At 46.4% G+C, this 27948-nt stretch overlaps 1 protein-coding gene across 1 annotated transcript; it reads left to right on the top strand.

Annotated features, from left to right (window-relative positions):
- Nucleotides 1–1101: 1101 nt before the first annotated feature.
- TMOD4 (tropomodulin 4) lies at nt 1102–27948 on the top strand. Its single transcript, XM_053370058.1, has 10 exons — nt 1102–1231; nt 8682–8868; nt 11164–11320; nt 19046–19168; nt 22291–22380; nt 22699–22829; nt 24502–24609; nt 26059–26202; nt 26565–26709; nt 27500–27948. Exons 2-10 carry the CDS (start codon nt 8743–8745, stop codon nt 27520–27522), a joined length of 1047 nt encoding a protein of 348 aa, XP_053226033.1. The 5' UTR covers nt 1102–1231; nt 8682–8742; the 3' UTR covers nt 27523–27948.

Here is a 27948-nt window from a genome sequence, read left to right as displayed (position 1 = left end):
CTGTGAGGTAGCGTGATAATTATTTTATTCATTTCTGTACCACAAATTTCTCTATTTTTTTCTTAATCTGTAAACCTGTATCATAAAACCTATCAATGTATCAAAGCGGTCTGCAGCAATAAATAAAAACCATTAAAAAAGTTAAAAACAAACATCAGTTAACAATTGTGCAAAGATGTCTTCTTAATTGCTTGCATAGAAAGGGCAGACTATAAAAGTTTCCAGCAGGTGTTTAAAAACAGGACGGCGCCTGCTGAATCTCCAGTGGCAGAGAGTTCCACAGGACTGTGCCCAATGGCACTAAAGTGTTTCTTGTCAACTGAGCCTCATCTCACCAATGCCGCTCCTGCAGATGATCTCAGTGACCGAGCTGAGATATAAGAGTTCAGGTGGTCCCTGAGACCTAAGCACAGGGGTCAGCAAACTTTTTCAGCAGGGGGCCGGTCCACTGTCCCCGACCTCGTGGGGGGCCGGACTATATTTTGAAGAAAAAAAAGAATGAATTCCTATGCCCTACAAATAACCCAGAGATGCATTTTAAATAAAAGCACACATTCTACTCAAGTAAAAACACACTGATTCCTGGACCATCCGCGCGCTGGATTCAGAAGGCGATTGGGCCGGATCCGGCCCCTGGGCCTTAGTTTGCCTACCCATGCCTAAGCAGTTCAGGGCTTCAAAAATTAATATGAGGACCTTGAACGCAGCTGGGTAGTAGATGGCAGCTGGTGCAGATGTTTTAACAGCGGTGCCACATGCTGTCAGCCAGATTTCCCCATCATGAGTCTGGCCTCCACATTCTGACCCAGCTGGAGCTTCGGAACCAGCTCCAAGGGGAGCCCCACACAGAGCGCACTGCAGTAGTCCAGCTGCAGTGGAGGCCTGGCTAGGCTTGAAATGAAACAAAACAGAAGCACCAGCAGCATCTTCCCGGTTGAACCGGTCCTTCGGCTTAGCACTTCTCAGCTGTGGCCGCTGGAGGTCTTGACTCGGCCGCTCGGCAGGTCTGCGGAGTGATTGATAACGGAGTCTGTATATGTGATCTCTCGCTCTTGCGCTCCTCACCCCGCCCGCCTGCCCGGCTGGAAAGCTAAAATAATAAAATGCTGATCTCACACAGTTCCTGGGCTTGCCGCTCTCTCGCTCTCTCCCCGTTTGCCCTGCCTGCTAGGTTCACACCGCTCGGGGTGGGGGAGACAAAAGGCAGAGGCCAACACAGCCTGCCTGGGAGGTAAGTCTGGGTCCCTTTCCCCCCCTTTCCCCCCTCCTCGGCTTCGTGGGAATTTAAGAGGCAGCAAGCGGGTGGCGAGAAAATTGTACGCCAAGCAAAGGCAGGGGAAGTTGCCTGTCGCCGGCTACGTTTGGGCTGAGTCCTTGTGGGGTGGAGAGTGTTGCTGAAGGATAACTGAACAGCTCTTCTATACACCCGGACACACACAGGCCCGGTCGGCACACACAACAGATAAGGCGGTAGAATCCTGGCATGAGATCAGCGAGGACTGTACCGTTTTGCCGTGCGCACAGGCAACGCCCCCTGCAAATGTCTGTGTGTGTGTCCTGTAAAATCAAACAAAATGAATTTCTGCGCAAGTAGCTCATTAGGTGACCAGTCAGAAAGGGTCAGAGCCTGGGGTTGGGTGTGTTCCCCCCCCCCTACTGCTGGGCTTGCCCTCAAACCTGAAGAGACTGTACCACAAAAAAGCTGCAAGTTGGGAGTTGGCAGAACGTCACTGAAATCCCTCAGAAAGGATTTTGGTTCACTTTCCAGGGGATCCAGGCAGGGTCCTTTCAACTCTCCACCTGCAGCCTGAAGTGGCGTAGCCTGCTCTGCAAGGCCTCTACCACCTCCTCCTGCTGCAAAAGTGTAGAGTAGGCCCCACCCCATGTCTGGTGGGAGGGGTGTGCGTGGGCATCACAAAAACGCAGTTGTCTCTTGCTAACTGAAGATTTGGGCTTGCAAGGAAACAGATCTATGGGCTGAAGGTTGAGGAGAGCTTAAGTAATGTTTTAAGCCTTGATGGTGAGGTTAGAAACAGGTGGATCCTCTAATCCAGGCGAAGGAAAGTACAGTGGTACCTTGGGTTACATACGCTTCAGGTTACAGACTCCGCTAACCCAGAAATATTACCTCGGGTTAAGAACTTTGCTTCAGGATGAGAACAGAAATCGTGCTCTGGTGGTGCGGCGGCAGCAGGAGGCCCAATTAGCTAAAGTGGTGCTTCAGGTTAAGAACAGTTTCAAGTTAAGAACGGACCTCCAGAACAAATTAAGTACGTAACCCGAGGTATTACTGTATAGGTGGGTCAAAGGAGATCCCCAAGCGATTGAATTCGGACTCAGAAGTGGCATCAAATCCTTAAAACACATTTGAGCCACCCTGGAACCTTCCCCAAGGCAAGCTGCATTTAAATAATTTTGGGAACTGTAGTTTGCAGGCGCTGAGACTTGCAGCTCGGCTCAAGGGCAAACTACAGTTCCCAGGGTTCTTTGAGAAGGGGGTGGGGATATTCTTTAACTGTACACAGCCACTGTCTCTCAAATGGTGTGAAACTGGACAGCTATTACCCTTTTTATGACGCCCTCAATGGAGGCAGCGCTAGGCAGAGTGACATAGCAAAAAAAGCGCAAAAGATAATTGTTATGGATAGTGGCCCCACCCTGAGCATCTCATAGCCTTAAAGGTTCTGGAAGCCAAGAAGGGAGAGAGAGAGATCTGGGCAAAGTAGAGAGGGCTTTTGGCAAGCTCAGTTATCCGCCTGGAAAATGAGGCCAAGGGCCAAGTTGTGGCTGCGGAGAAGGTGGGGATCACGCAGGAAAAAGTCGCAGCTCAGGCATGGAGTACTTGCCATGAAAGCAGAAGGTCCATGGTTCAATTTCCGACACCTTCAGTTAGGGCTGCCTAAAACTCTGGGGAGCTGCTGCTGGTCAGAGCAAACAACACTACGTTAGACGGACCCCAGTGACCAGACTCGGTATAAGGCAGCTTCCTTGGTTTCATTTCAAATTGGCCCTTTATTGAGAACTATGATGACTAGAGGGACCCGGGTGGTGCTGTGGGTTAAACCACAGAGCCCAGGACTTGCCGATCAGAAGGTCACCGGTTCAAATCCCCACGACGGGGTAAGCTCCCGTTGCTCGGTCCCTGCTCCTGCCAACCTAGCAGTTCGAAAGCACGTCAAAGTGCAAGTAGATAAATAGGTACCACTCCGGCGGGAAGGTAAATGGCGTTTCCGTGCGCTGCTCTGGTTCGCCAGAAGCGGCTCAGTCCTGCTGGCCACATGACCCGGAAGCTGTACGCCGGCTCCCTCGGCCAATAAAGCAAGATGAGCACCGCAACCCCAGAGTCGGCCACGACTGGACCTAATGGTCAGGGGTCCCTTTACCTTTACCTATGACGACTAGAACGGAAGGGTTGTATCTGAGGGGCAGAACACCTGCTTTGCCTGCAGAAGGTTCCAGGTTCAATCCCCAATAGCATCTTCAGGTAGGAGGGCCAGTGGTGGTGTAGTGGTTAAAGTGGTAGACTAGGACCTGGGAGAGACCAGGGTTCAAATCCCACCACTCAGCTATGGAGCTCACTGGGTGACCTTGGGCCAGTCACTGCCTCTCAGCCTAACCCTCCTCACAGGGTGGTTGTGAGGATCAAATGAGGAAGAGGAGGAGAATTGTGTACACCGCCTCGAGCTCCTTGGAGGAAAAGGTGGGGTCGGAATGCAATAAATAACTTAGTAAAAATAAATAGATAGGACAGGGAATGCCCTCCCTCTGAAAGCCTGGAGAGTTGCTGCCAGTCAGTGTAGACAATATCACGTTAGATAAAGCCAAGCATCTGACCTGGGATAAGGCAGGGGTTGACTGGGGGAATGGAAGGAGAGGTGGAGGTGGAAACTGCACTGTGTTTCAGGGAGGGGATTGCAGACATAAAGCCAGAGTATTCCTAGATACTTAAAAGATCTCTAGAGCAGGAGACCCATCACTCCTATCCAAAGCTGCATAAAATTTGAACACACTAATGACGTACATAGATTAAAATTTAGACTTCAGAGGATACAGATTTTGCAAGCCAATTCACTTCCCATCCAAATTGCCCCACTGGTGAATTTTTCGTTTAATGCACACCCCATGGCAGATTCATCTGCTGTCTCCCAACACTTCTGTTCCCAACTGATTCAATTGCCCTCCTCCCCAATCCCCCAATCTCTCAAATCATCTCTAAATAAAGTCATACAGCTTAGGCCCAGGCTATCTGAAGGACTGTATCCTCACATACAAACCTGCCTGGGGGTTTAAAATCTTCAGGAGAGGCCCTTCTCTCAATTCACAGGGACGCTTGTTGGGGACACAAGAGAGGGCCTTCTCAGTGGTGGCTCCTCCAAGACAACTTTGGAACTCTCCCTGGAAAAGCCAGACTGGCTCCCTCCTTGTTGTCTTTCTGCTGGCAGGTAGATTTGGGGGAGTGATTGCATGTGGATTTTTTGTGTTTTTATTTAAGGAAAGGGCTGAGCTATTTTTACTACCTACATTTAAACAGTTTTGTTTTTACTTTGTTTTTAATTCTATTAGAGCTTAATAACCTTCAAACTATCATTTTTAATACGTTTTTAGTCTTCTGCATTTTATCTGTGCTCTTTTAACTTACGCGAGCCGCCTTGCGCCCCAGCTTGGGGAAAAAGGGGGGAGGGATATAAATAAATAAATTAATAATAATAATAATAATAATAATTAAAAAATAATAATTTTAAATTAACCTGTTTTCCCCCTCCAGTTAATATTCTACCCAGTGACCCAGATCACCAGTTCTCCCCGAGTTCATTACCAGTTCAGAAACACTCAGGGCAATTTTTTAAACAAAGAAGATTTGGGGCCAAAGGGCAGAGTCTTGGGGATTTGGAAAGGGGTTTCTGCAGACATAAGGGGCTGCACCTCAAGGAATGGCCTTTAAATTTTGCAAAGGGCACCTGCACACTCAGTATCGGCATTAAGACAATGGAGACAATGCATAGAATAATGGAACTGTAGAATTGTAAGGGGCCCCAAGGGCCAAAGGGGGGCCCATCCACTCCAGTGTCTGTGGCCAAACACTATGGATCTAGATAGACTGCCTCTGGACCTGGAGGTTCTATTAGGACATCAAAATAGCCTGGCTGCTGGACCAGGCCAATGGGGGCCTGTCTAGTCCAGCATCCTGTTTCCACAGTGGCCAATCAAATGCCCCGAATAGTAAGCCCACAAGCAGCACCCGAGCACAGCAGCAGCAAGTCTCCCCGCTTGTGAATCCCAGCGCCTGGTATTATTCACAGGCACTGAAGGGAGAGATTCTACTCGGAAGTCCAGCTAAGCTCCCTCCTCCCTGTTAATTAACCCTCACACAATGCTAGACCACCTGGCAGGGCAGATCTCCAGACCCAAGATGGGAGCAAGAGGGTGTCAAAAGAGAACTGGCTTCTCTCTCTCTGTGTGTGTGTGTGTTTTTGTTATGGATGTAAAATCTTCCTTCCTTGGGTTGGACTAGATCAGCCTTTCTCCACCTGTGGGTCCCCAGATGTTGTTGAATTACAACTCCCATCACCCCTAGCTAGCAAGGCCAGAGTTCAGGGATGATGGGAGTTGTAGTCCAACAACATCTGGGGACCCACAGGTTGAGAACCGCTGGACTAGATGATCCTTGGGTATCCCTTCCACCTCTACCATTCTATGATTCTATGAACATCTGGAGGGCCAAAGGCTCCCCACCCCTGTGTTTCCAGAAACAGGATGCCGACCCCCAACTCCCCGCTTTTCTTTGCCTCTCACAGCGCTTGCTGGAAACACAACCAACTTGCACGACAGGCAGAAATTCCGCTGGTAAAGCTATCCCACAGTGGTTGAATTTCTATCCGCCGCAGGCTGTCGAAGTGCACAGGAAACGGAGAATGGAAGTTTGACCATAGTTTAAGACATCTTGGGGAAAACAAACAAACCTGTTTAGTTTAGATCTTCCCGGAAGAGGGCTGGCTGAGTTTGTCCCCCCTTATATCTGCTGACACAGACCTCCTCCTCATTTGCATGGAGGTTGAATTCTGAGAGCACACAAGAACTCTTTGATTCCAGGACTCCTGTTTCAGAAAGCTTCTTATCTTTGGGGAAAAGTGAGAAGGAGAGGAAGAGACAGATCAAAGAAGTAGGTTGGAAAACAGGAAGGCATTATTTGAAAGGTACTAGAAAAAGAAGGCAGTCCATCTAGTATAAGGGAGGGCCTCAGCTCAGTGGTCAGAACACCTGCTTTGCATACAGAAGGTCTCAGGTTCAGTCCCTGCCATCTACAGGTAGGGCTGGAAGAGAAAGCTGCCTGGCATCCTAGAGTGCCGCTGCCAGTCAGTGTTGACAATACCAAGCTGAATGGACCGGGGGTCCGGCTCAGGATAAAGCAGCTTCCTAGGTTCTTAAAAAGATGAGCAAAACGTCAAATCACAGAATTATAGTGTTGAAATTCCTGCAGTGCATGACTTCGGGCCACAGCTGTCCTTGGGTGGTCTCGAACCACCAACCTTCTGGTTATCAGCCAGACGCATTGACCCATTGCGCCACTGGGTCCTTGAACTAGATTAGAAGGTTAAAAAGAGAATCACAGAATTAAAAAAACACACTTACACCCCAGCTCAAAAAAAACAAAACAACATTTAAAAGGTACCATGTGTAACAGACTTCAGAGTGCTTCCTTTGCATTCATTTAGTCCTGTGCAACAACATTGTGTGGTGGGTTGGGTCCATTTTGTGATAGAGAAGGTGAGACCAGAAATGAAGGAGGGAGGGGAAGAGAGCAAGAGCCAGACTGAGAGCATTTTCCTGGAGCACTCCCCACCTGCCTTGTAAGAGAGTGATAAACAGATAGACTAATTAGGGGAATGGGACTGCTCAATCTGATTTCTCCATCATTTGGCTTCAGAGCCTTCCTGCATCTGTTGTTTATTCTGATATAGCAGGTTTCTAGCCTGGGGTTCCTCAGGAATTCTAGGAAACCAATTCTGAGACCTGTGTTAAAAAATCGGAGTAGTTTTGAAAGGTTCATTTGACCATCTTGATTCAAAATGGCGCCCAACGGTACCCAAACGTAGACAGAAACATGCTGTTGATCTCAGGAACCAACGCACAAAATTTGGTTATGATATCTCAAGAAATGTCCAAATGCATAGCTAAGAGTCACAGAGTGTGCATGCACAGACATATGTGAATGATTTTACATATTTAAAAACATTGCATGGTGCAGCCCTCCAGAGAGGATACGACTTCAGACAGCACACAACAGGGTGTCCTCTCCCCACAAGCCCCAAATCTCAACCATGTTAAAGAATCAGCCTGGTCTAAGAATCATAAATGGTAGAGTTGAAAGGTACCCCAGGGGTCATCCAGCCCAACCCCCTGCAATGCAGGAATCACAGCTAAAGAACCCCCGACAGATGACCATCCAACCTCTGTTTAGAAACCTCCAAGGAAGGAGATTCCACCACCTTCCAAGGGAAGTTCTTCCTTCTTGTTTTCTGTGGCACATTTTGACATAGGGCACAGGGGCACCCATTCCGTCTTGTATTTGCAGTCTGAAGTGGTACAGACCCTTGGGGGGCTTATACCTATACCTATAAGTGCCATCATCCCTGACCACTGGCTGTGCTGGTTGCTGGGAGCAACACCTGGAAGACACCAGATTCCTCAGCATTGCTTTAAAACCCTCAGCCTTTGAGAACCAGGTCCTGACAATCAGCTGAATGGGGTGGCTTAAAACAGCTGTTTTGGGGGACTCATTCAACACCTCCCCCCCCCCGCCAATGCACAAGCTTCTGGCAAATGGAGCGCTGCCCTTTAGGCAGGACAGAAAATTAAAGTACAGTGCGAAATACCAGTCATTTTCTTTTGGGTGAACGGATAAGCTTGTTTGCTTGTTGAACACTCTGATGTGGCCATAAATGCCTGCATTGATCTATTCGTCTGGATCGTTCAGTTAAAGCCATAGACTGAAATGTGACCTGATTTGAATTAAACAAGCACACACACCAAAATTGGATGCTGAGAGTTTCAAGAACAAGATATAAACTTACCAGGAGACCCTGCTCTTCAAAGAAACTCATCATGGTTGAATTAACATTTGGGTTTAGCCTTGTTGGTGTGTCTCCCCCCCAAGTCAGGAGGACTCAAACTTGGAACATATTATGTTGAAACAGATCCAAGTGCCCCTGCTCCAGAAATATCTGGAAGAAACCAGATTGTAGAAGGCAGTTATATATTTTAAAAAGACCGTTGGCAAGCCCCATTTCAAAAGAAGCATCCCTTCCCGTTTGAGAGTAAATGGAGAATGATGCATCTCAAAATCACAGAAAGAATTCTCCCCTTGCTTTCTACTTTTCTCATAGGGAAGTGTAGGCTGATTCAATCAAGTAATTAAATAGTAATCAATTGACACTCATAGGGTTAATTAACTATGTTTTCTTTAATCAGGTACGAGCCCCAATACAACCACTAATTTATAGTGGTAAGAGGTCCCAGAAACCAACTTAGTTGACCAGTCAGAAAAATCAAGAAGCAAGGAGTTCCATTGGTTTTCCGCCCCAACAGTGTCCCATGTTGCCCTGTGCCTGATTTTACACTGGATCTTTTAGAGCTGCCTCCTAGTTACTCACTGGGACTTCTTCTATCCCCCCTAAATCCAGCTTCATCCTCCTCATTCTACATCACAGGAGAGACAACACCTTTGCATAAACTGCAGCAACCATGACGACTTCATACCAGAAAGAGCTGGAGAAATATCGAGACATTGATGAAGATAAGATCTTGAATGAACTATCTGCGGAGGAGCTGGCTCAACTTGACGTAGAGCTTCAGGAAATGGACCCTGAAGTGAGATTGAGGGGGTGTGTGTGAAAATTTGGGGTAGAGGGTGGGATTCTTGAAGATTCTAGATTTAATTTTAAGTTTTTGAGGGAAACGGAAATACGACTGCCTAGACATGATTTTAGGGATGGGGGAGAAATTCAATCTCATTCACAATTAAAATATAAACTTACTTAATTTGCACTTTTTGCAAATATAGTTTGAAATTTCACTTCTCCTGATTCTGCAATGCAGTTTTCCAGCTAAGTAATGCATTTGACAGGGTAAAATGTTCCTCTAAATGTATATGTTAGGGAAACTGATGTACAAAAATGCATCATGTTACAGAAATTTGCTCACAAAAGTGTGTACACAATGCAAAAATGCTTTAAAATGTGTATGCTGAAATAAATTCACACTAGAATGTTGATGAATTTTTGCAAGGGGTTTAAAAGAAATTTCAAGCTAATATGGAGAACTGAACTTAAGACTGATAAAATGAAAGCAACCAAAACCAGCAGATTCACCTATACAGATGGTTTTTGAAGCAAACCCTCTGGTGCTGAATCAAAACATTAATAGCTGCCTTCTTCTTTTATAATTTTTATTAAAGATTTTCTTGGGTTAAAATTCACAGCCCTCTTGAATGTGAAGAACTTAATTTTCCTTAGGGGCAACAAGTGAGACTGCAACAAACGTATGGTATTAAAAACAGCTTATAAAAATGTGTTTGTTTTGAGAAATTCGCACTAAACGCTGATGAATTTTCATGAGGATTTTTTTTTATATTTACAAATTGCTGTAAAATGTGGATAACTGAATCTAAGATTGGGGGGGGGGATGTGAAACTGAAAGAACCAAAATTGACAGGTCCTGCCAGCCCTTTCTAGGGCACGCCATTCCACACTCCTTCCACTTTCCACTTTTGTGCCCTGACATCAGAGGCAATCTGTGACCACTGTGCATGCCCAACTGTCTGGACTGTTTTGGGGAGGGGGATTCCTTCAGGTTTCCCTCCTCTAAAGAGAGATGCATAGCACCGTATTTTTCGCTCTATAAGACGCACCAGACCACAAGACGCACCTAGTTTTTGGAGGAGGAAAACAAGAAAAAAAATATTCTGAATCTCAGAAGCCAGAACAGCAAGAGGGATCGCTGCGCAGTGAAAGCAGCAATCCCTCTTGCTGTTCTGGCTTCTGGGATAGCTGCGCAGCCTGCATTCACTCCATAAGACGCACACACATTTCCCCTTACTTTTTAGGAGGGAAAAAGTGAGTCTTATAGAGCAAAAAATATGGTATTTCTTCAAATTTTGGGGTTCTCCCAAGCCTGCTGATCCCTGTGCATGGATGATAAAGATCAACCCTCACAGAATGAGTTTGCTTAAAGTTTCATCTTTTAAGTCTTGGTGATAACTTTTTATTTTTATTATAGCATTTATAGGTCCTCAAATGCACCCATTTTAAATACAAAATTGTGAAGTATCTTGCAAAGATTAGCCATGCTGATTTTTTTGGGTGGCTTCTTCCTCCCCATCTCTCTGCCCTGCCATTGAGCCTATAACTCTAATATTAAAGGGGTATGGTTGCAGGACGGAATCAAGTTTAGGAGAATACCAATTTGGATTTTTGCAATGTACATTTGGCTTAGGAACGTTTGCTCGGGAATCCAGAGGGTACGGGTATCGAGACCGAATATTATCATTGTCATACGTTCAGATTAGGAAATAGTCCCACATCTAGGCAGTAGATGTGGAAGGAACTTTAGGTTGCTATTTTCCCAGGAATTGTTTCTGCCCACCCCTACAAACCCCTCCCTCACAACCCCAAGGCCAAGTTTTGTGGTGATGAACAAGAGCGCGGAAAGTTTAAAAGTAGTAGCCGTATCATGTCACTCCCCCAGTAGCACACAAGCAATTTCCCCTTGCCAGTGTTGTTAGGTGGGAGAGGGGAGCAGGTACATTCAACAGAAGATACCTAACAGGGAAATATAACGAAGCCCGAAGCTTCACCTGTTGAGTTAATTTTGATGGCCCGGTTGAAAGTCCTTGTTCTGATGCATCCAGAAGCCCTATCCTACAGTACTGGGCGATACAATGCCCAATTGAGTTAATTTTGATGGCCCAGTTGAAAGTCCTTGTTCTGATGCATCCAGAAGCCCTATCCTACAGTACTGGGCGATACAATGCCCAGTTGAGTTAATTTTGATGGCCCAGTTGAAAGTCCTTGTTCTGATGCAGCCAGAAGCCCTATCCTACAGTACTGGGCGATACAATGCCACTGTTGTATAACCCACTCACCTCCATTCTGCTGTGCCTCATAGAATGTGATGCTCCCAGCGGGTCTCCGGCAACGAGACCAGACAAAGAAGAGCCCGACGGGTCCACTGGATCGAGACGCCCTCATGCAGCACCTGGAGAAGCAGGCAATGGAAGCGAAGGAGCGGGAAGACCTGGTGCCCTTCACAGGAGAAAAAAAAGGTATTTGTCCAATTTCCAAGCTGGATGCTGTGATTCCAAGGCTGGCTGGCTGGACTGCCAAGCTTCCCAGTTATCTTCTGGGGCTGTCTCATCTGCAGCAGCAGGACATGCAAACTGTGCTGCACAAAGTGCCACCTACAGATTTCTGCAGATTGAGCTGTTCTTGAAGGCAGAGGAGCAGCCCATTTAAACCCCAAAAAAACTTATGGTCAGCTGGCAACCCTAAAAGTCAGTTTCAGTGAGTTATTTATTCATTGCATTTATATCCTCCAAGCTGCTCGAGGTGGTGTACATGGTTCTCCCCATTTTATTCCCACAGCAACCCTGTGAGGTAGGTTAGGCTGAGAAGCAGTGATATCCAGTCAGCTTCATGGCTGAGTGGAGATTTGAACCCTGATCTCATAGTCTGACACTCTAACCATTACTACCATAATGGTTGCTATTGAGTTACTACTGAGCTACTGGGGCTGCATGAGATTATACCCTCTGTGATTGGTGAATCGTATGGAGCATCTGGATTGGCCAGGTCTGATTTAAATAGCAGAAGCCTGGACAGCTGCCTTTGGACAAATAAATTTTATTTTCTGCCTGCTGTGTTTCAGGCCCCGGAGTAGCCTCATTCTCTAGCATTTCTCCTGTTACAAAGATGTATAAATTCATTCTATTCAAATGTCACATCAAACTGTGGTCAGCAGCTAGGCATGACACTAATTTGAGAAAGCATGGTTTGCCATCAGCCCCAGAATCCATTGGTTTGTATGTTTCCAGACCAGGCTTTTCCTAGGCATCACCATGGTTTGCGTCTGACGCCAGAAACCGTGGTTTGACAAGTCTGCAAACCATGGGCCTGTGGTATGCTGGGTTGTGACATTTGAATTGGCAAGCCATGTTTTGTGATAATCTGGTGAGCAAGGCTGAGAAACCTTGGTTTGTGTGCTGTATGATTCAATGGGATGTTCAAATTGACAGAGCAGAGTGACTACTAGTTTCCTGTCTCCAGAAACCACTGCACAATCAAAATGAAAGGAAATGTATCAGCTTGAGCTCTGAGATATTGGGAAACAAAAGCAGGCAAGCAGCTGTAAACCTTGGTTTGTTTGTACTTTGATTATAAACTGTGATTAGCACAAACAATGCTTGGGGAGCCTTGAAAGCCTGTCCTGGCCTTGAAAGCTTCCACACTCCTTTGTGACACTTGGGTTTAGGACCGCCATTGCCTGATATGGATTTTGGAATTTACCATTTGCAATATCATTAAAAAACCCTGGGTGCTAGCATCAGTTTTATTGGTGGTTCCAAATCCATGGCTGCCATTTTGATTGGGGGCAAGAGGTGCTGGAGGCATGTGCAGAGAGACAATCATGTACACTCCATAGGTCTTCGAGACCAGCTCTGTCCCAGCTTGGCGCCGGGCAAAAGCTGCTCCTGAGTGTTGCCAGAATCCTACTGTGCGTGCTGTCCCAGAATTGAGATGGGATTGAGAGGAAAAGTTATATTTAGCTTGGCCGGGAGCACGCCGAGGATTCAAAATAGCCCGGTGTGTAGCTCAGATGTCCTGACCCACAAAAGGTTCCTAAGTGCTCCTGGTAAAGGCTCACGGCATCTCTTCAAATCATCCATCAACACACCTGGGGGGGAAAATCAAATTCGTAGCCCTCTCTCATGCATGTCGGCACCAAAGTGAATTGGGACTTCCTTCTGAGTAGACGATGGCGCATTTGCAGCTGCATGTTCTTCATCCTTGACCTTCAACTGCAGCTACTTGACCCCACAATGAAAGGCGTGAAAAGGAGGACATCGATTTTAAGGACTTGTCTTCATTCAGAGTTGCATCCTTCACATATGCTAAAAGCACTTTCAGGGCATCCTGCTGCTGTACATTAAGGATGTTCGTCATATTCTTCTTTATGATGTTCTTCCATCTGCAGATTTTGCATGTGACCCTGAGAGCTGAGGTATTGCAAAGAGATTCCCCTGCAAGACCTCAGATTTCAGCTGTCCAGTAGCTTTGCTCAGGTCAGGCAAAGGTTGTTGTCATTCACTCACAGAGGTCCTCTCTGTGTGGCACCAACCAGAGGAACCAAAGTTTTATAATCAGCTTGTGAGAGCATAAATTTGAGCTGTCCAGTGGTTCTGCTTGCCAAAAATTCTTTTTAAAAAGCCAATGTACATATATCTCACATCTTATTTGGTAACATTTTAAAATATATTTCATTCCACCTTTGACCACAAAACTTGCAGAAACTTTATATTGTGCATCAGAAAACACATCCCTAAATCAACATTTTAGAAACTGATCACTGGTTATCTGCCATTCAGCTGAAGATAGGCAGGGGACAAATATACCACCCCTATACTCCAGGCAGGCTCCTCTGCCTTTAAGCGCAATACAACAGGCAGAAATCCAACCAGTCTAGCTACTGGTACATGGAGGCACGGAAACCTCTTCACTTGTTGAATTCCTCCCTGTGGCATTTGTACTCTGCACTTTCTCCAAGAAGCTATGTGTCACCATACGACAACCCTGTGAAGCATGCCAATCTGAGAGACTACTGTAGCCAGCCCTTCCAGTGAACAAGGCTGATCAGGGATTTAAACTCATGATCCATTTGGCCTTCAACTGGTACATCAGGACCCATTACAGCAGAAGTAATGTGTCTCTCACCCATTTTGAGGGCCCAATCCAGCTGTATGTTTAGCCTGAAGAGCTGTCCCATGGGAGGTGGAACAAGCTGGTTTTCTGCCGCTCTGGAGGGGAATTCAAATGACAAGAAAGGAGATTCTGATTGAGCATTAAGAAGAGTTTTCTGACAGTAAGAGCTGCTCAAGAGTGGAACGGACTTCCTTGGAAGGTGGTGGACTCTCCTTCGTTGTAGGTTTTAAAACAGAGGCCGGATGCCCCTCTGTCATGGATCCTTTAGCTGTGATTTGTGCATTGCAGGGAGTTGGACTAGATGACCCTTGGAGTCCCTTCCAACTTTACAGTTCTGTGATTCTAAATACCTGTCATGGTGAGATGAATAATGTAGTGTTTGGCAGAAACTGAACCGCAGTGTCAGAGAAACGGAACCGATTATGACTAATGCAGTTTGGAATAGAAACCGTTGCCTTCTGACATCCCTTGCATGTCAAAAGCAGCAGCGCTACCCTTTCCAGATATCTTGCAGCATAACCAATGGCGTTTGTGTTGAATCTTGCCGGTGCATTGGCCAATCCCGTGGAGAGGCAGCAGCAGTCAGATTCCTAGTGCCGGTGATAAGGAGCAACAGGTGGACTCTGCCAGCAGATTGGAAGATGGTGTGTGTGTGTGTGTGTGTGTGTGTGTGTGTGTGTGTGTGTGAAGGCATCTCAGGTTCACCCTATTTGCGCCTCCTCTCACTTTGTGGTTCCCACGCTAATTTACTTCTCTCCACGCTGGAACGAAGAAAAGATCCCGGAACCAGGACGTTTCTAAAGGGCAGCTTTGATTTGTCCCTTTCCCCAGTCTCATTGGGGCCTAAAAAAAGATCTCCTGAAAGTTCACGGTGTCAAGAGATTTTCTGAAAGGAAACCTTGTCCGTGTCTTCTTTCCTCCCTCTCTTATTGTGGTTCATGTTCTTAACATTAGAAAACCAACGCAAAATAGAAAAGAAATGCAATTAGTAATTGCGATACATGTCTTAATGTTTTTAACCTGAGCGTCGAGTCATCACACTGTCGTTTTGCTTCAATCTGAGGCATTGCCGTCTCTCCCCACCCTTATTTAATTACTGCTGCTATTTTTATACTTGGAAAAACTGTTTTCACCATATCTATATTTCTCATATTCTTTATCCCTCCCCCACCCCCGTTCTCTTAATCTCACAAGATAAATTAGTGCAATGCAGCTCGTAGTGGCTTGGTGTTTATATTCTAACAATTTAAACAGATGGCACCTCTTCTTCTGCTGCTACTTTTAGTACTGAGCAATTAAACATCTGGGTGCGATTAAGAAATCCCTTGCTTCCTCTCTGTAACTAAATCACTGTGTTTTGGGGGCATGGAGAGGGGTTAGATCTGGGCCACATGAAATGGAACTGTCTGGTGTGGCTGCTTTGGAATCCCAGCTACTTTAATGTTGGATTTAAAAAACAACAACCAGCCAGCAACAAAACAAACAGTGCAAGTTTCTAGACCTGATCGTGTCAGATAGCGTAGAGAGAACTGCTAGTGTGCCATGAGAAATGAAGAACTGGAATAATTTGAGGGCCCCGAATCCTCCACATTCTGGATGAGTTACTGCTCTGGGCGGACTTCCGGGTTAGCGCCATCGGCTAATGGCGGATTCCCTCCGAGCTCCGGAGGGAATCGGCTCCGCAGGATCCGGGTCTTGCCGCTGCAGCGACGCGAGGACCCTCAGAAATCACAGGCGGTGAAGCCTGTGAACCTGGTGACTCGGTGGGCACCATTTGCGCCCCCCCAACCCGCGAAGGAGCCTTTTTAAAGGCTTCGGAACGGGGGACGGGGTGAGCGGCGCGGTGCTGAGAGTCGACTGCTTCTCCTGCGGAGTGAAGCCGCATGCCATGGTCGGAGAGCGCTGACTTCTTCTTGTGAACAATTGGACTCTAAAAGCAACAACCCGTGAGTAATACGGAAATTGGATTTGTAAAGAAAATTTTTTTTTGAATTAGGCACGATCGGGGAAGGCGCAAACAGGAAGTCCGTCTCCCCGTCTTATAAATAATCTAAAGCAAGGACTAGCTAACTAAGGTCGAGAGAATTTCTTCTTCTTTATTGGGTAAAAGACATTAATTTTACTGGAGGATAAGAGCTATGAGAGCTGAAGTGCCACCTCCCCAGACCCGGGAGTGATCCGCGAGAGAGCCTGTTGAGGAGATATAGAAGAGTTTGACAGCTGTCAAATTAGCTGTCAAGAAGGAAAAAGAGAACTTTGTTTCTGCTGTCTCTGCTGGATATATTTGTTACAATTTGGTTATATTTTGTTGAAAACAAGGAAGAACTGATACAAACTAACTTGATTTTTGGATTTGAACTGGAAGGAAGATAAAGTAACCAAAATCCCTCTAGAGGGGATTTTGGGACATTACAAGAATGGCTGAAGGAGGAAAAATTCAAGCTAAATTGGACAGAGTGTTTCTTCTCTTGGGAAAGTTACAAGGCCAAATTGATGTTTTGGCTACAAATGTTGCAACTCTGGACTTAACAGTAAATAAATTCATTGAATTTGATAAGGACTTGACTCATGAAGTTCATGCAGCTGGACAAGAAGAGAAACTTGAAAGATTTGAGAGTGTGGAGAAAGAGATATATGTTGTTTCTGAGGAAAAGGAAGGAGGAGATGTAATGTTGCAGATGACAAAGGAGAGCCAGAGGCCTGACATGATGGCTACAAAGGAAAATAAGTACTGGATGATGAAAATCTGTTTTGAATTGAAGATTGAAGAATGGAGAGATCTCCTTATGTGGAGATCTGAAGACCTATGGATTACAAATTTGATTAAGGTGGAAGTTGGAGCCTTTGGGACATTTGGACTTAAAAGGAGTAAGAAACAAGATTCGGGCTCCACTTTTAAGTATGGAGGTCTGGCTGGAAGAAATATGGACCCTATTGGGACAGAGCTTCTCTGAGATCTGGTGTTTAATATTAAGGACTACCCAAAAAACCGGCAGAGAGGAATTGAGAGAGAATTAAGAGCCTTGGACGTGAGGCCTCCAGGCTGATAGTAGACTAAGACTGATGGACATTTGTTGGGGATTGAAACCGGGAAAGGGGTGGGGTGGGGTTTGGGAATCCAAAGGGTGCATAATTATAATCTGGTTTTTTTTAATTTTGTTTTGTTATTAGTATGAAAATTGGGGAATTTGTGGAAGGGAATTTGGGTCGACTTTAGAAAAAAGTTTTAAGAATGAGCACTGATGTTTAAATACTGATGTTTATAAGTTAAAATTGGTTTTTCTAAAATGAATTAAATATAAAAAGGTCAAAAATTGGGGACAAGAACTTGTTGAATTAATAATTTGAATTGGAATATAAGAAGGGGAGGTGTGGGGAAGTCGGGGCAATATGTTATTGAAAATAAGGAATGTAAACTTTATGTGTTTTTAACTTTTTTGTTTTTTGTTTTTTTGATTTTTTAATGTATAAAGGTGGAAAAACTCAATAAATATCTTAAAAAAAAAAAGAGTTACTGCTCTGGGCATCTGCAAAAGATCGGCAATCCTGCTGCTTCTCTGGGATGGATCATTTAGTCACTCCCCCGTACAGTGATGTAACAGAATCACTGTTCCGGTCTTTTTCCAGCCGGGCAACCCACACTGAACGGGAACTCAGCAGAAATGAAGGGTGGAAGAAAAATTCAGTTTGGCTCGCAGTTTAACATAGAATCATAGAATTGTAGAGCTGAAAGGGACTGTGCGGGTCATCTAGTCCAACCCCCTGCAATGCAGAAATCTGGACCTAACTAATTTACATGCCCCAAACAATACAAGAATGAGAATGAATCTATCCTTTGAATAGTACACTTTTCCAAATTTTGCAATGCAGTTCTCCAGCTATGAAGAATGTTAAGCAGAAAAAATGCACCTGTTGGGGGAAATGTGCATAAAAAACCCGAAGATCATGGCCACTGGTCCCATCACCTCCTGGCAAATAGAAGGGGAAGAAATGGAGACAGTGAGAGATTTTACTTTCTTGGGCTCCATGATCACTGCAGATGGTGACAGCAGTCACGAAATTAAAAGACGCCTGCTTCTTGGGAGAAAAGCAATGACAAACCTAGACAGCATCTTAAAAAGCAGAGACACCACCTTGCCAACTTAGGTCCATATAGTTCAAGCTATGGTTTTCCCAGTAGTGATGTATGGAAGTGAGAGCTGGACCATCAAGAAGGCCGATCGCCGAAGAATTGATGCTTTTGAATTCTGGTGCTGGAGGAGACTCTTGAGAGTCCCATGGACTGCAAGAAGATCAAACCTCTCCATTCTGAAGGAAATCAGCCCTGAGTGCTCACTGGAAGGACAGATTGTGAAGCTGAGGCTCCAAGACTTTGGCCACCTCATGAGAAGACTCCCTGGAAAAGGCCCTGATGTTGGGAAAGTTTGAGGGCACAAGGAGAATGGGACGACAGAGGACGAGATGGTTGGACAGTGTTGTCGAAGCTGTCAACATGAGTTTGACCAAACTGTGGGAGGCAGTGGAAGACAGGCGTGCCTGGCGTGCTCTGGTCCATGGGGTCACGAAGAGTCAGACACGACTAAACGACTAAACAACAACAACAACAAAATGTTTCCTTAAAATACTTACTGAAATAGAAAGGTATTTGTCAAGCTGCCAAATTTCAGTAGGAAAGGGTTTGCCTAATTTCAGCCTGCAGGGAGTCCAACAGGTAGGAGGCCACCGTACTAAATACATGGCTCCTGAGCGATTTGGATTGTGGATTCAAGCCATGGGGTGGGGGGCACTAACAGTGACTCACCCAAAAATATCAGAAATCAAGCAGGGATATAAGGGAATCAGGCAGTCCTTGAGCTATCTAGAACCCAAGTTGTTTAAGGGCCTTGCTAATTAATTACAAAAACCTTGAGCTCAGCTTGGGGGCATTTCACCAAATCTGGTTGGATTTCAGAATGGGGAAAGTTTTGGAGAATTTGGCGGGGTGGGGAACTGCTTGAACGAGCTGCATCGTATGACCTTTTGTTGTGCCACTTTTAATTTAGTTCATTTCCTCTCCTAACCCCAAACACCAGGAAAACCCTTTATTCCGAAAAACCCCAAGAGGGAAATCCCCAAAGAAGAGCAGATCACGCTGGAACCTGAACTGGAAGAAGCTTTAGCAAATGCCACCGATGCGGAGATGTGCGACATTGCAGGTAAAAAGCGTATTTCTGGCCGGAGGGTGGTGGGCAGAGAGCTGCTCCATGTTGTGGGCACAGACAACAGTGAGGTGTATCGGATCCCAGTAGAAGTTTGCTCCGAACAGGGGGAAAGGAACCTCATCTTATCAGAAACCTCTTGGCATTTATTATCAAACTGTCAATGAAGGGCGTTTAATAAATACTATCCATCAGCTCAAAAAGAAGCACAGAAGTACAAATGCACCCAGTACACTGTCCAGTTAGGTCCTTGGGGTTGTAGCCAATATTAGAGTAGACCCACTGACATTAATGAATGTGACTCACTTAGGCCTGTTATTTCCAACAGGTCTATTCCATCTGGTACTTATCTGGCTACAACCCTCAGCTTGGGTCTGTGCATGGACTTCCTCTTAACCCCTTCTCAAACCACTGACTTAGATATCTGGAGCAGTCTGCTGCTCTGGATGGGGGTGTAATATTTATTTATTTATTTATTTACAGTGGTACCTCGGGTTAAGAACTTAATTTGTTCTGGAGGTCCGTTCTCAACCTGAAACTGTTCTTAACCTGAGGTACCACTTTAGCTAATGAGGCCTCCTGCTGCCACCACCGCTGCGTGATTTCTGTTCTCATCCTGAAGCAAAGTTCTTAACCCAAGGTACTATTTCTGGGTTAGCGGAGTCTGTAACCTGAAGCGTCTGTAACCTGAAGCATCTGTAACCCAAGGTACCACTGTATTCCATAAAATATATCTTGCACGCTGCTTGATTGTAAACAAAAAACACACCTCAAAGCGGTTCACAGAAGATAAAACAGTAAAATCAACAAACATTTACAACCCTACCTTAAAACTTCTGGGTAGGTTTGTCTAAACCAGAATGTTTTTTTTTTTTAGCAGGAATGAAGAATGCTTCTTGCATTGTCCATTTTCATGCAGCACATAGCTAAATGGTAGAACTCCCTCCCTCAGGGGGCAGTGATGGCCACCAACCTAGATGGCTTTAAAAGAGGTTTAGAGAAATCCTTGGAGGAGGAGGAGACTATTGATGGCTACTAGCCATGATGGCTATGTTCTAGCTCCTCAGTTGGAGGCAGCAATGCTTCTGAATACAGTACCAGTTGCTGGAAACCTTAGGAGGGGAGAAGGCTCTTGTGCTCGGATCCTCCTTGTGGGTATGTGTTTGTGAGAACAGGATGGGTCCCCTTTGGCCTGATCTGGCAGGCTCTTCTTACATACATAATGCAAAGGAAATACAACGTCTATGCAAAAGAGAACCAGTCAATTGCACATCATTAGCGGATGGAAAGCAATGCAACAGCAAACACTAACCCTATTTGCTGGATTGATTTCCATTATGGACATGGGATGAATGAGCGGACATCATAAATTCCTGCTCCCATTTTTATATTGATTGGGATTTCTCTGACATCCCCATCTAGGAGGGGACTCTGTTGCAGGTAGCCCAGGACAATTGTAACAACCTGTATTGCATAAAAAGCAGATGGGTCTCCCGTGCTGGCTGGTGACCACTGGGCGGGAAAGTCCCTTGATGTCACCTCCTTGCCAAAGCCTCACGTATTTTTATTGCCCCCATGGCTCCCTGTCAGGCGTAAGCCGATAGGGCGAGAGCACCCGAAGTGTCTGATTTTAGCCTCTGCGTGGCGCTAAGCCAGCCCTACTCTCCACTTGCTGCTGAGCTTTGGGAATCGGAGCTGGACGCGGCATGGATGCACTGGAGCAGAAATGTCCCCACTAGCTATGCTGCTATCCTGACAAAGCAGGTTGCTCCTGTCCCTGTAAATAATGGATTTCCACAAAGGATTTTTGAAATGTTGGTGCCTACAGAAAAAGGAAAATGTATGGAGAAACCTCCTTCTTCCAGGCACAGGGCCGGCAGCACAGGTTGGGCTGATCAGGCACCTGCTGGGGTCCCAAACCCAGGCAGCGGGTCCCACTGACAAGAGCCCCCTCTGGCTGCTGTCTCCTCTCCACTGTTGCAACCTGCTCATCCAACCTTTCTCAACCTGTAGGTCCCCAGATGTAGTTGAACTACAACTCCCATCACGCCTAGCTAGCAAGGCCAGAGCTCAGGAACGATGGGAGTTGTAGTCCAACAACAGGTTGAGAACCGCTTTTAATGGTGGCAAGAAGGAGGCAGAGGCACTCACTGGCAAGCAAGCCTGTGGCAACAACATTGAGGCAGAGGAGCAGGAACAGATGGCAATGATGGCAGTGGGTGGGTGGACTCACTGAGGGAGGGAGCCCACAGGAGACATCTTGGGCAAGGCCCCCTGCAAATCTGGAACTGTCAGTGCCCTGACAGACTATCTTAAAAAAAATTAAAAATGCATAGGGAGCATGTCTGCATTTACAATCACAGGCTGGTGTTTTTAACTATCTAATTATTTATGGATTTTGTCATACTCTAATTTTGAAAGGTGCCATTTATGTGCAGCTCTCTATCCTATCCACTGCTTCATGTGGTTGCCTGGATAACCTGACACGGTGTTTGGTGTTTACAGTCTGTAGATCGACTTGATAGCTAAAACAGGGGAGTCCCTGCCTGTAGTCTGAAGATGCTCCTCTGGGAAGTAAAAATAAGACTAAAAAACAACAAGCCCGCATGTAGAATTCTAGTGTGTCAAGGATTCTAGCTAAACTATCCCCACGACATGCTACACTTCTATGTGCGGGGAATTTAAAATGCATTGATACAAGGAGAGCTAGGCCTAGTGATCAGAAGAGGGGCAGGCCTCAGTGCTCTGCACAGTTCCTTGCACGTGGTTGGCAAACCAAAATACTGTATTTTTTGCTCTATAAGACTCACTTTTTCCCTCCTAAAAAGTAAGGGGAAATGTGTGTGCGTCTTATGGAGCGAATGCAGGCTGCGCAGCTATCCCAGAAGCCAGAACAGCAAGTGGGATCGCTGCTTTCACTGCGCAGGGATCCCTCTTGTTGTTCTGGCTTCTGAGATTCAGAATATTTTTTTTCTTGTTTTCCTCCTCCAAAAACTAGGTGCGTCTTGCGGTCTAGTGTGTCTTATAGAGCGAAAAATACGGTAAATTATCAGAATATAGCAGTGTGTTGTTGTTTTTTTAAAAAACACAAACCTGGCTATTTCCTTCTCTTCTTGCAGCTATCCTGGGCATGTACACCCTCATGAGCAACAAGCAGTATTATGATGCCATCTGCAGCGGCAACATCACAAACACGGAAGGCATAAACAGTGAGTGATTCCTTGTCTGCATCTTACAGAGGGTGGCAAATGACCAAGGAGTTAGGAGAGACTGTTGCCGGGAACCAGAAGCAACTGTCAAACTCAAGTGGACATCCTTGGGAGCTAGGGTCCCAATCCTAGGAAGACTAAGCAAAACACTCACCAATGAGAACAGGCTTCGAGAGAAGGGGCGTGGCCTGGGAAGGGTCTTGAGAGCTGGAAAGGGAAGACTGGAGAGTCACATTTGCCCCCTGGTCCTGAGGTTCTGCCCTCTGTTATTCAAGACACACTCTCTCTTTATTTTATTTCTCTCTCTCTCTCTCTCAGGCGTAGTGCAGCCTGATAAGTACAAGCCTGTCCCAGATGAGCCTCCAAACCCCACAAATGTGGAGGAGACCTTGACGAAAATCCAGAGCAACGACAAGGAACTCGAGGAAGTGAACCTTAATAACATTAAGGTCAGTGCCCAGTCCCAGGAGGACACACTTGGGTGCTTAAGCAGGCAACAGATGGAACAGCCCCTGTTTTGGAGTCTGTCTCTTGTCAGAAGAGCAGATGCTTTGAAGATGTCAATGGGCTCAAGCACATCTAGCTGATTTTTTAAAAGCATCTCTGGTAGCAGAAACAAGCACCTTGCTTGTTCCTTGCTTCCGGTCAAGCATGGAGGCTGCTTAATATGGAGTTGGATCCTTGGTCCATCTAGCTCAGTATTGTCCACACTGACAGGCAGCTGCTCTGTTTCAGAAAGAGCTAGGGACAGAACCTGGGACCTTCTGCATGCAAAGCAGATGCTCTGCCACTTTCCTCTAAGTGTAAGCTAAAGTTCCAGTTCTCATGGTTATGAACAATTAAAAGGATTACCGTATTTTTCGCTCTATAAGACGCACTTTCCCCCTCCTAAAAAGTAAGGGGAAATGTGTGTGCGTCTTATGGAGCGAATGCAGGCGGGAGGCTTTGCTCAGCGCTCCCTTTAAAGAGCCGTGTAGAGCATATGTGCGGCTCTTTAGGGCTGCCCTTCTCCCTCCTCAGGGAAAAGCCCCCAAAAGCCACACACACGCTCCGCGCGCTTTTTAAAGGGAGCGCAGCTCTTGGAGGAGCCTTCATCCCGCTGCCCGGGAGAGGCTGCGTGCGGCTATCCCATAAGCCAGGACAGCAAGAGGGATCGATGTCCTGGCTTCTGGCTGTATGGGATGCATACAGGCTCTGCTCAGCGCTTCCTTTAAAGAATATTTTTTTCCTTGCATCCCCTCTCTAAAAATTAGGTGCGTCTTATGGTCAGGTGCGTCTTATGGGGTGAAAAATACGGTAATTGTCAGAGGATGGGGTCTGACCAGTGTGAGAGTGGGCCAGTCCGTCAAAGGTTACGAAATACAATGGCAGACCTTCCAAGTGTCCCTATTTTCCAGGGACGTCCCAGATTTAGAGAAGCCATCCCGGTTTCTGATTTGATCCTGGAATGTCCCACTTTTCCTTAGGACGTCCCTGTTTTCATTGCAGAAATGTTGGAGGGTATGGAGTTATCTGACCCCCAAGCCGTCTGAAGGCAATCCTGTATGGGGAAGTTTTTTTAATGTTTGATATTTTATTATGTTTTAATATATGTTGGAAGTTTCCCGGAGTGGCTGGGGAAACCCAGTCAGAGCGTGGGGTATAAATAGTAAAACTCTCATTAGGGAATGGGATGTCCCTATTTTCATCAGAGAAATTACATGTGCCTCAAGGTGATTTACAAACTTACCTTAAAAGCAGCTAAAAATACTTTTAAAAACAATACAAAACAACAGCTATGTCTCAAACTGTGATGCTGTCCCACAGAACCAGCACAGCCACACTGAAAGCCCTGCTCTAAGCAACTGTGGATATTTTAGGGATTTGAAGAAGAAACTCTCCTGCAGGATGCGGTGACCTACGGCTCTTCCACACCACTCTGTGAAAGTGTCATTAAGCATATTCTAAATAATTTTTGTGCTACTACCAGTTAGGAAAAAAGTGGATTTTTGCTTTGGGACATGCGAGATGTCAGTGGGAGAGGGGTAACGTCATGTGGTCCCTCACCACCAAATGCAGGAACAGGTAAGGTTTGAAGCGAGATTTTGGGTGGTGCAGATGGGCCTTTCTTCATTCCAACAGGACATTCCCGTTCAGACGCTGATAGAAATCTGCGACTCCATGAAAAGAAACACTGTCATCAAGAAGCTCAGCCTGGTTGCAACCCGGAGTAATGACCCAGTGGCACACGTAAGCTTTGATGTTCCTCCTCCTCTGAAAAACTTCCTTGCCCGTTAACAGGCGATCTGGAGCTTTGGCTAGGGTTGAACCCTAACAGGGAACTGGCGAGGGAGAACAGAGTTGGAGAAGGATGACTGCTTGTGATCACTCATGGAACCTTCTAGGCTAGAATAGCCCCAATTTAGGACAACTTATGTAGGCTTTGTGGTTAACCAAATACTGGGTGAACAGGACCAAAACAGAATCGGGACCAGAGCCCTGATTTAGTCCTACTTAAGCAGGGATGGGAGGGACGCGGGTGGCGCTGTGGGTTAAAGCCTCAGCGCCTAGGGCTTGGCGATCGAAAGGTCGGCGGTTCGAATCCCCGTGGCGGGGTGCGCCCCCGTCGTTCGGTCCCAGCGCCTGCCAACCTAGCAGTTTGAAAGCACCTCCAGGTGCAAGTAGATAAATAGGGACCGCTTACCAGCGGGAAGGTAAACGGCGTTCTGTGTGCTGTGCTGGCTCGCCAGATGCAGCTTGTCACGCTGGCCACGTGACCCGGAAGTGTCTGCGGACAGCGCTGGCTCCCGGCCTATAGAGTGAGATGAGCGCACAACCCTAGAGTCTGTCAAGACTGGCCCGTACGGGCAGGGGTACCTTTACCTTTACAAGCAGGGATGGGAGAGTCTCCAGATGATGCTGAACTCCAAATTCCATCAGTCATGGCCAGCCTGGCCTTTGCTCTGGCTTTTCTTTATTTTATTCTATAAAATTTATATACCGCATGATTGTAAAAACAAACAAACCCTCAAAACTGTTACGAAAAGAATGGAATAATCAAATGATCAGTTAAAGAAAGGCTGCAAGCAACTATTTGAAAACACTCAAAACAAATTAAAATCAACAATAAGCTAAAAAGCGGGTGTAAGCACATGCCAGTGTTCTACACATCCAGATAGTCTTATCTAAACAAAAAATACTTTTAGCAGGTGCCAAAAAGAGTACAGCGAAGGCACTTACCTGATATCAGGAGGCAGTGAGTTCCAAAGGGATAGTGGAAACATCAAATGTTGGGGTAGTTCAACACCTTCCAGACTTTGCTGGACTCCAGCTCCCATCATCCTCTGTGACTGTTGCCCTCGCTGGCTGCTGGAGCTGCTGGGAGTTGGAGACAGTGGCTGAAAACAATACAGTAGTACTTTGGTTCTCGAAAGGCTTAATTGTGAAACAAATCAGCTCCCGAATGCCGCAAACCCGGAAGTAAGTGTTCCGGTTTGCAAACGTTTTTCGGAAGCTGAACGTCAAGCGCGGCTTCCGCTTGAGTGCAGGAAGCTCCTGCAGCCAATTGGAAGCCACGCCTTGGTCCCGACTCCCAAAATGGTTTCGGGAGTCGGACTCCCGGAACGGATTAAGTTTGAGAACCAAGGTACCACTGTACTTGCAAGAGTTCCTGAACTTTGCCTGTTTCTGCGCCCCCAGGCTGTGGCTGAGATGCTGAAGGAGAACAAGACCCTTCAGAGCCTCAACATTGAATCTAACTTCATCACCAGCGCTGGGATGATGGAAGTCATTAAAGCCATGAAGGAGAACTCCACGTTGACTGAACTCAAGGTGGACAACCAGGTTAGCCGGCCTCCGTTTTGGGGTCAGAGCCCCTTGCACTTTCCCTCTGTTCTGCAGCTGGATGAAACGGCAAGCAAAGGCAGCTGTCTCTCTGCAGCGCCGGCGGAAAAGATCTGCTTGCCTTCTCTCCCTCTCCTGGAGATGAGCAACCCTAGACCTGCTTTGCTTCAGCAAGGTGGCTGCTTCGTGCATCCTCAATCCATGCTCTGGTTACATGCATGAATTCGCAAAGTTCAGCCCGCAACACCCTCTTGTCTCCTCGCAAACCCAATGTCATCTTTTAAAACAAAAAACAGTAGTGTGGGGCCCCTCCTCGCTTCCTTCACACTTCTCATTTCTCTTTCTTCCTTCTCCCCACACAGCGCCAGCGACTGGGCGACTCGGTGGAGATGGAGATGGCCGCCATGTTGGAAAATTGCCCTTCCATTATCCGCTTTGGTTATCACTTCACGCAGCAAGGACCAAGGGCCAGAGCCTCCATCGCGATAACCAAGAACAACGAATTACGTAAGTGGCACGGGCTCGGCGACCCCAGTGGCCTGTCTTAATTCTTGAATGGATAAGTGAGTGGTCGTTTTTCGTGGGTGGACATCATGGCTGGCTATCCTGTTCCCGATGTCACTGGGAAGGCCGCAAGTAGGGCCAGAGGGCAACAGTGGTCTCCCCACCTGTGATTCCCAGTAACCTCTATTCAGAGGCATACTGCCTTCAGCAATGGGGGGAGAACATGACTGTCATGGCTGCTAGTAGCTTTTGATAGCCATAGTGTCCTCAATGGATTTGTCTAATCTTAAAGCCTTCCCCATTGGTAGGCATCGCTACCTCTTGTGGGAATGAGTTCCAAAGATGAACTACCATATTTTTTGCTCTATAAGACTCATGGGAAATGTGTGTGCGTCTTATGGGGTGAATGCAGGCTGCGCAGCTATCTCAGAAGCCAGAACAGCTTTCACTGCGCAGCGATCCTTCTTGCTGTTCTGGCTTCTGGGATTCAGAATATTTTTTTTCTTGTTTTCCTCCTCCAAAAACTATGTGCGTCTTGTGGTCTGGTGCGTCTTATAGAGCGAAAAATACAGTATGCTCTGTTCAAAGAAGTCCTTCTCTTTGTCTGCCCCAACTTGCTCTGCACGCGAAAAGTCCCAGCTTCAACTCCCAATGTATCCACCCCACTATCCTAAACCCCAGACTGCTGCTGCCGGTCAGTGTAGAGTCTACTGAGCTAGATGGGACCCCAGTGGCCTGACAGGTATATAAGGCAGCGTTCGGTGTCCTCACATTGCTCGTCTTTCCTTTGCAGGCCGCAAGCAGAAGAAAACATAATGGCCCACCCCCTGCGACCGAATCCAGAGTGCCCTTAAGCTTCCTCATGTGCCTCTAAGCAGCCTTTTAAGCTCTGCCTGCCTCCCAGAGACAGAGTTTTGCCAACAGCAAGGATTTTTATTTTATTTCAAGAAGAGAATTTCTCGGAGAGATTGGCCCTGCTGTTCCCCCCTCACCTTGGCGACCGAAACCACCCCCCAACCCCAATTTCTTGCAATCTCAGGTTCTTTCTTCCTCCGAATCCACGCTCCCCGTCTTTTGATTACCTCTGTAAATAAGAGAGATTTCGGAGAGACGCCCGCCCTGCCCCAAAGAACTGGCTTTGTTCTCCGCTAAGGACCAAAGGCAGTTGCAATCTTCCTATCTTTCCTAAACAAGCTACTATTATTAAATGATTCGGCACCATCTCGCTGATCGAAACCTGAA

This window comes from Podarcis raffonei, chromosome 16 (assembly GCF_027172205.1).
Source record: "Podarcis raffonei isolate rPodRaf1 chromosome 16, rPodRaf1.pri, whole genome shotgun sequence".
Lineage (NCBI taxonomy): Eukaryota > Metazoa > Chordata > Lepidosauria > Squamata > Lacertidae > Podarcis > Podarcis raffonei.
This window is presented reverse-complemented; position numbering and strand designations above follow the sequence as displayed.

Excerpts from the sequence above, each read along its gene's own strand:
- TMOD4 (XM_053370058.1), top strand. The coding sequence starts at position 8,743 with ATGACGACTTCATACCAGAAAGAGCTGGAGAAATATCGAGACATTGAT. Across the intron at positions 19,169-22,290 it reads GGAGATGTGCGACATTGCAG|CTATCCTGGGCATGTACACC; the intron begins GTAAAAAGCGTA and ends CTCTTCTTGCAG. Across the intron at positions 22,830-24,501 it reads TGAACCTTAATAACATTAAG|GACATTCCCGTTCAGACGCT; the intron begins GTCAGTGCCCAG and ends TCATTCCAACAG.